The 7,874-nt window shown below is 59.2% G+C and overlaps 1 protein-coding gene across 2 annotated transcripts; it reads left to right on the top strand.

The window, feature by feature from the left end:
* The first annotated feature begins 351 nt into the window (after positions 1 to 351).
* Fgf17 (fibroblast growth factor 17) lies at positions 352 to 5,659 on the top strand. 2 transcript variants are annotated; one of them, XM_026397548.2, is made up of 5 exons: positions 352 to 386; positions 597 to 633; positions 3,797 to 3,941; positions 4,154 to 4,260; positions 5,366 to 5,659. In XM_026397548.2, the coding sequence occupies exons 1-5, from the start codon at positions 352 to 354 to the stop codon at positions 5,657 to 5,659; spliced, it is 618 nt and encodes a 205-aa protein (XP_026253333.1). The 2 variants fall into 2 exon arrangements, with proteins under 2 accessions (XP_026253333.1, XP_026253332.1); XM_026397547.2 differs by having other exon boundaries at positions 3,764 to 3,941.
* Positions 5,660 to 7,874: the final 2,215 nt, after the last annotated feature.

Genomic DNA, 7,874 nt, shown 5'->3' with positions numbered 1-7,874 from the left:
TGCAGGGGCCAGCCTCCCAATCGAGAAGGCTCCCGCAGCTCCATCCTGCGCCTGGGTAGCCCAGCCCGGGGCTGGCAGCCCAGAGGGCGCGAGCTGGGGAGCCCCCACCAGCGCCGGCTTTGCAGCCTCACTGGCGGGGAAGGTGGACACCTCACACCTCAGTCTCCCAATTACGCCCTCCTCCCCTCCTCCCCCCTCCTCTCCCTCCTCCTCCCTTCTCTCTCTTCTTCCCCCTGAAAACCTGTGGCTCCGAGAGACCTTGACTTCTCTGGGACTACCCCTGGGGCCTGCCCACATCTGCTCCTGAGTTTGGGGGCAGGGGGGTGACCGCCCCAAGAAGTCTCTCCAGCGATGGGAGCCGCCCGCCTGCTGCCCAACCTCACTCTGTAAGTGCGCTGCCTGGGACTGGACTCTTATTGCCATTTCCAGCCCCGGGGCAGACCTGTCTCCCCAACTCCTATTTGGGTGGGCTGGGCCAGGTGGAGCAGGGTGGGGGCAGGTGGAGCAGGGCAGGGATGGGGGGCTGGGGGGGCCTGGGTGCACCCCTGGGCTTGCCACTGGCACCCACACTTGGGTCTGCCTTGTCCCCTTCACAGGTGCTTGCAGCTATTGATTCTCTGCTGTCAAACGCAGGTAGGTGCCCCCACTCCCCAGCTCCCCCACCGCACCTAAGAGAGGGGGAAGGAGGTCTCTGAGCCTCTGGTGCAGGCAGGCTCTGGCCTCTCTGGCATCTAGAAGGTGCTGAGGTTTGGAGGATCAGCTTTTGGGGGATGACTGGAAAGGGGGCTAGGAAAGCCTTGGGGATAGAGAGAGGTTTTAATCTGAGGTCTCCCTCTGAGGACCCTCCCTGCTCCCCATGAGTCTCTACCTCTCTGTCCATCCCTCTGCTCTGGGCTCCCCCAAAGGCTAAGTGCACATGCTCTCAAGACTCCAGGGATGGAGCCCAGGAGCAGTTGAGGGGAGGGGACAGTCATGGCGCAGGTGAGGCTTGAGCCTGCAAGCACCTGAAAGGACAGGTTTTGATGCAAATCCACTTGTATGATCCCCCCATTTTCCCCCTCCCACCTCCACAGATGTCCAGCAGGGTCCCGTGGGCACAGTGGGAATGCCCAGCTGGGGTGGGGCAACTCCCTACCTATAGGGCAACGAGGTCAAGCCCAAAGATTTGTTTGGGATGGAATTCAGGGTTTGCTTCTTCACATTCCCCCCACCCCAAGTCTGCCCTCCACCCCCCCCCACCATGCACACCTCCCACCCCCAAGCCTCAGCCCCCTGTGCATGGCTCGTCCTTTTTTTGTGATCCTCCATAAAAGTGCAGCTATTAAAATGCACTGGTCCAGAACCGCTCTGGGGAGAGACCGCCTGGCTTTCCCAGGCCAGAGGCCGGCTTCTCTTCCTATCCAGTGGGGACTTTTTTTGAAGGTAAATGCCTTTTCTCTGGGAAGGGACTGGGCTGCCTTTGAAGCAGTGGGGGGGTGGGAGAGAGAGACAACGCCCCCCCTTTTCCTTCCCCCTTTTGCTGTAGCCCCGTTCCAGGCCTTTTGCTTCACACATCCAGGGAGAGCAAGAAGAAAGCCCCCAGCCTGGCCGGGAGGGGGCTGGGGGTGGCCCAACCTGTTCTGGAAGGGGAATTAGCACAATGGTGCGGCTGGCCGGGGCGTTTATGGCCTGGCTGAGGCCCCATTCAGGACGCGGGAAGGTGGCAAGGCTGTCCTTTCCCCCTTGAAGTGCCCCCTCACCCCCCTGCGAAGGGGGGCGGCAGGCTGAACCACAGCCATGCTTGAGGGGCCGGCTGACAAGCAGCTGTCTGCGGCTGTGGAAGGGGAGGTCCCCCCGCAGCGGGAACATGAAAGGGACAGGCAAGGTCCCGCGGGGAGAGGGACTTGTGGGCTGTGGGCTGTGGGGGGGCGTGGGCTGCTTTTGTGAAAGGCTTGAAGGGGAATGGAGAGAGGAGGGGGCTTTGGGGGGCCCTCTCTGCCCCTGACCTGGAACAGACTGCCAGGAGGAGGCTGCCCGCCAAGAGGGGCGGACAGCCTGAACCTGGGCCAGGAGGCTCAGGCTGGGACAGTCAGGGACCCCACCCCTGGCAGGGAAGCCAGGGAGGGGCAGACTGGCAGATTCCTCCACCCCAAATTCTCACCTCAGGTTTTTCCAGGGTGGGATTCACGGTAGTGCCCCAAATTGGAGAACTACCTGGAATCTGCCTAGGGAGCCTGGCGATGACAATGGGCAGTGACGCATCAGAAGGATTAACCCAGGGCAGGTTAAACCTTTGGCCTCAGAGCTGCTCCTTCATCTCTCCCTCCTCAGAGATGATATTTCCCACCCCTCTCCCTAGGGGACAGTGGCCCCTATCGGATGCCCAGTTGTGTCTAGCTCTGTCCAGATGGTTGGGATCAGGCCTGGTATAAAGATGGAATTAGGGCCAGGCTCAGTGGCACACACCTGTGATACCAGCTACTCAAGGCCTTGAGACAGGAGAGACAGGAAGATCACAAGTTCAGGGCCAGCCTGGGCAACTTAGCCTCAAAATAAAATTAAGGCACAGCAGGCTGAGGGTCCAGCTCAGAGGTAAACCACTTCTGGGTTCAATTCTCAGAATCAAAAAAAAAAAAAAAAGAAAAAGAAAAAGAAAAAAACAAAAGGAGGAAATTAGGAATTCTGGGCAGGGCAAGGCTGTCCCCCAAATGGCCAATAGTATCCAGATAGAGAAACAAGTGAGGTGCGTCTTCATGCTAGAGCTAAGGCCATCTCCAGTGGATAGGAACTGTCCTCCTGATGGGCACCTAATAGGATGGCAGGAAGTGATCTGTTTCTCCCCGACTCAATGTTACAGAGTGGTAAGGGCAACCCCAGCGTGGAGATGGTGGTGGTAGTGTGCTTGGGTGGAAATAGCTCCTTTCCTGGCCCTGGAAAGGAGAGCAGGCTGATGGTGGCAACACCTTCTACCTGCCTGGGGAGCCTCAATTACACTATGGCACCAGAGGTCACATTGTGGCACCAATAGGCAGGCAGCCTGTGAAAGCAGCCATTGAATCCCACTGATAGCACTTCCCGTGAGGGAGGTATTAGACCCACAGAGCCCACAGGGAAGTGAGCACCGCAGGAAGGGGAGCCAACTGCCCAGACAGAGGGCCCCATGTACCTGGGGAAGACACAGGGGAGCAGGATCTGGAAAGGCAGCTTACAGGGCTGACGGGGCCCTAGATAAAGATAAGGGCATAAGAGATCCCAAAATATTCTCCAGTGACCCTAACTCAAAGCACCTAATAAACCATCTGCTCTGTGCACAGGCACTAGGGCAGGGATCTTTCAAAGTGTGTGGGGAGGATAAAAGAGAAATCAGGTAGCCCTAGCTAATGGATCCAAGACCCCAGAGGTAGGAAAACAGGGTCTGTCTCAGGTGAGCTGTGTGTCTCTGTGCACCTCCTCCACACATGGGAAGGGCCGCCATAGCCTTGAAGGTCCTTTCCAGCTTCCCAGGTTATGATTTCAAGTCTGCTGTATCACTGTGTCCCCCAAGCCTGGGCAGACACAAGGTTCCTGCTGTTTGGTTGCTGGACGCAACCAAAAGGCCATGACTGTCTCACCCAGCAGCCTGGGTAGGTCATGGCCCCATGCCAACTTCACCTTGCACCTTCTACTCTGCAGGACACAGGGCCTGCCCCCACTGCACTCACCTAAACACCCCTCTCCCCCGATGGACCAGTGGTGGTGTCATCCAAAGCAAATTGACACTATTTTTCCCTTGGTAACCGCAAAGGGGGAGAATCACCCGTCTCCTAATTTTAACCAGTACGTGAGGGACCAGGGTGCCATGACCGACCAGCTGAGCAGGCGGCAGATCCGTGAGTACCAGCTCTACAGCCGGACCAGTGGCAAGCACGTGCAGGTCACCGGACGTCGCATCTCCGCCACCGCTGAGGACGGCAACAAGTTTGGTGAGACCTGGCCCTCGGCTGCAGGCCTGGCCTCCTGGCCCATCCCCAGAGCCTGTGCCAGGGCTAAGGCCACAGCGGGAGGGCCCCAGGGCCTGACAGTTCTCAATCCCTCTCACCTGCCTGAGTTTGGAGGGCAGACTGGTTGGGGATCCTTTCTGCACCCCTGGCTGGCAGCCCTGTGACTGAGGCCTTTCTCTCCTCCCCCATCACAGCCAAGCTCATAGTGGAGACAGACACGTTCGGCAGCCGGGTGCGCATCAAGGGGGCGGAGAGTGAGAAGTACATCTGTATGAACAAGAGGGGCAAGCTCATCGGGAAGGTGAGGCCTGCGCGGGGCCTGCTGGCAGGGCAGACAGGGCTAACAGACCCAGCTCCCCCTGCAGAGCCCACCCACAGGAGCAAGACAGGGACCTCAGTGGGGCTGTGACTTCTTACTGTCCTCTCAGCACACCTGCTGTGCCTCCGTGCTTCTCTTTCAATGGCTCTCTTAGCCTTCTGGGGGGACCCCTGGCTCTGATATAAGGTGCCTTTCCCCAGCAGCGATCAGTAAGAGTGTTAATACCCACATGTCCCTGTATGAAGGGCTAAGGGCTCATGAGGGTTGAAAGCCGGGGCACATAGAAGACAGAAGCTCCCCCAAGTTCAGTGGGTCCCCCAAGTTCAGTGGGCTCCAGCTAGCAAGATGCACACTAAATACTGGGCAATGAACCCTTCCTTAGTGGGGTCCATCCAGCTTGTCAGTAAAGAGGATTACATTTCCTTTGGAACTGGGCACTCCTGGCTTCCAATTCTAGCTGCTGCTCACCAAATAACCTCAGGCATGTTGTCTGAGAAAGGAGCATAGGGCATGGGGTCCATAGGGTCAAGTGGGGCTGTTGTGTCCGACACTCTTCTTCCCTTTTTTCTTTTCTTGGGGGGCAGGGAGAAGGACCTAGGGAATTGAACCTAGAGGTGCTTTGCCTCTGAGCTATATCCCAGCCTTTTATTTTTTTCCCCCTCAGCAATTTAGTAAGACAGAGTCTCACTAAATTGTGATCCTCCTGCCTCAGCCTCCCAATTGCTGCATTCTGATCCTTCTTTCTTTTTTGTCAGAGACTCTTGCCTCCCTCTCTCAACTCAGCAGCACCCCTCACCCAGACTGAATGAGTTTTCATGTACCAAGTGCCCCAGGGGACACATTACCTTGATCTTTGTGTCACTTGTCACGAAACTGAGCCTCAATGGCTAAACACCTCAACTGCCAAGTAACAAGCCTGTATCTAAATTCAGCTCTGACTCCAAGCTTGTTCATTTTGCCTTATTAGCAAAGATGCCCGTGTCACTAGGCAGCTCCCCCCTGGGAATAAGGGACCTACAAAATAGGTCCAAAGGCAGATAAGCCCTCTGGGGCTGGGTGGACAATTTCTTCTCCTCCCTCTCCACAGCCCAGTGGGAAGAGCAAAGACTGCGTGTTCACTGAGATCGTCCTGGAGAACAACTACACAGCCTTCCAGAATGCCCGGCATGAGGGCTGGTTCATGGCCTTCACCAGGCAGGGCCGGCCTCGCCAGGCCTCCCGCAGCCGCCAGAACCAGCGAGAGGCCCACTTCATCAAGCGTCTCTACCAGGGCCAGCTGCCCTTCCCCAACCATGCTGAGAGGCAGAAGCAGTTCGAGTTTGTGGGCTCAGCCCCCACCCGCAGGACCAAGCGCACTAGGAGGCCCCAGCCCCTCACGTAGTCAGGGAGGGAGGCGGGAACAGCTGCCCCTCAGCAGCCTTCCCACCCCCTTCCCTTCCTAATCCAAAGACTGGGCTGGGATGGAGGGAGGGGAACCAGAGCCCCAAGGAGGACCCTGAGGACCCGAAGCATCAGTGCCCCCAGCTGGGAAGGGACAGGACTGTTGCTCCCATGGGCTGGCGCCACACACTGAAATAGGCTCCTTTCTGGGCCAAGGGCAGATCCCAGGAGAGGAACTAGTGTGTCACCCTGATGGCACAGCCAGCCTCCCAGCAGTGGCCTGAAACAAGCGGACAGGTCAGATATGTGAGGCCTTGCACAGGCAACCCGGATGGAGGTGTCTGGCTTCAAATCTTGTTCCCCAAATCCCCCTCAGCCTGTCCCCAGCGCCCAAGCTCCTCTTGGCCAGAGAATAGGAAGGGACTTTCGGTGTTTTTGTTCATTAAAAAAAAAAAAAAAAAAAAAAAGAGAGAGAGAGAGAGAAAGGGCCGGCCATTCCTCACTCTCCATGACCCAGGCCTGCACCCCCACCCGAAACCCCAGAATAAAACCATTTTCCTGCAAACGGGTTATCTGGAGTGGGGTGGACTGGAATCAAGTTGGCTGCTGCACGCGGCACAGAGAAGCGCCTGGCGCTGGCCGAGGGGATGGGCGGCAGGTGCAGGGGCCACTGGCCGCACGTCCGGCACGGGCGGGGGGGCCGTGCGGCAGGAGGCAGGCGGCCCAGGGCGTGCCCAGGCCCCGGGGACCGGGCGGCCACTCCCTCTGCGGGCTCCGGTGTCCTCGGCTCGCACGGTGCGTCCCGTGCTACCTGTTGGGGCGGAAAAAACCCAATCCCTAGGTGGGGCCCGAGCCGCCGGGCCGCGGGGCCGGGTGTCCAGGGGGCCCAGGCCCGAGGCACCGGCGCGGAGCTGGCGGGGCCGGCGGCCCGCGGACGCCCCAGCCGCGTCGCGGGGAGCGAGATTGCTTTCTTCCGGTGAGGAGGGCCGGGCGGGGTGGAGGGCTGGACGAGCGGAAGGGGGGTGGGGGCGAGAATGTGTCCCCTTGTTCTCCCAGGTCCCCGCTGGGGTGGGGGCGGGGGCCACACCTGAGGGCAAATCTCAATTAGAGGCGGCGGCGGCGGCGGGCTCGGTCCGGATGGCCCCGGGGAGGCGGGAGGCCCTGCCCCCACGGCGCTCCGGGGGTGGGCTTTCCCAGAGGCCTCCAGGTGTGCCCGGGGCTGCGGCTCCAGGCCATAAAAGCCGCCTCTGGGCTGGTGCGCGGCTTTTCATCTTGTTAGGGGGCGGGGCTTCCTAGCTGCCCCCAGGCCCCGCCGCGGACTCTCCGCGGCTGCTGAATCCCCCGGCCTCAGTTTCCCTCCCTCCCTCCCCCCTCCCTCCTCGGTGCTGAGAAAAAGTTGGGCAGAAGGATTAGGGAAAGAGGAGAAAAAGGATGAAAGCCATCCCTTCTTCCCACCGGTCCCTTGGGCCTCAAATAAGGCGAGAGGAGGGAAAGGGAGGTGGCAGCCGCAGTCCAGGTGGACGGCGAGGGCTGGAGCCCAGCCTGACCCCAACCCGGGGCCATTTAGAAGGTGGGGACCGCAGCAGCCCAGAGGGAGGTCCCCAGGCCTCAGGACAGACATTCTCCTTGCAGTTTGTCATAATTGCTTTTCACCAGGTTGCTTTTTTCCCTCTCCCCCCATCACAAAGAATCTTAATCCTGGTGAAGACCGTGGGCTGTGTTGGGGGTCGTTTTCTGGGGTGGGTAGGGCGGGTGGTCTGGAGCGCAGCTGATAACTGGCGAGTTCAATGGGACTTTAAAAACTGGGGCAACACCCAGCAATTACTTGAGGACAAAGGATTGGGGCCCCCCAGGTGTGGAGGACTGGACTTTGGGGAGCGGGGGGGGGGGAGGGGGCCGGGAAGGAGGTGTGTTGGGGAGTGGGGACTCTTACAATCACTCTGATTTCCGCAGGAATTTGAGACATTCTTTAAGACTTTAGACGGCCTCCCCCCCAGCCGGGCCTTTGGCCCACCCCCATCCCCCACCCCCTTGCTCGGGTTAGAGACGGCTTCAAAGGTGGACGGGGCTCTTTGTCTTGCCTGAGCTTTCTTCTCAGCCTTTTCTGGCCCCTCCCTGGCTCTTTTTGACCTCCCCAGCACAGACAGGCCTCTGGGGGCCGGCTCCAGAAAGCCCTCACTGTTTCCTTTCTTGCTTTTTGAGGTGAGACCTGGCAC

The sequence above is a fragment of the Urocitellus parryii genome, chromosome 14 (genome assembly GCF_045843805.1).
Source record: "Urocitellus parryii isolate mUroPar1 chromosome 14, mUroPar1.hap1, whole genome shotgun sequence".
Lineage (NCBI taxonomy): Eukaryota > Metazoa > Chordata > Mammalia > Rodentia > Sciuridae > Urocitellus > Urocitellus parryii.
Note: the sequence above shows the minus strand (reverse complement) of the source record. Positions and strands in the feature narration are given on the sequence as shown.

Bases quoted from the DNA above. Each gene is read 5' to 3' on its own strand.
- Fgf17 (XM_026397547.2), top strand. From the start codon at position 352: ATGGGAGCCGCCCGCCTGCTGCCCAACCTCACTCT. The intron at 387-596 runs GTAAGTGCGCTG...TCCCCTTCACAG, and splicing joins CTGCTGCCCAACCTCACTCT to GTGCTTGCAGCTATTGATTC. The intron at 4,261-5,365 runs GTGAGGCCTGCG...CCCTCTCCACAG, and splicing joins GGGGCAAGCTCATCGGGAAG to CCCAGTGGGAAGAGCAAAGA.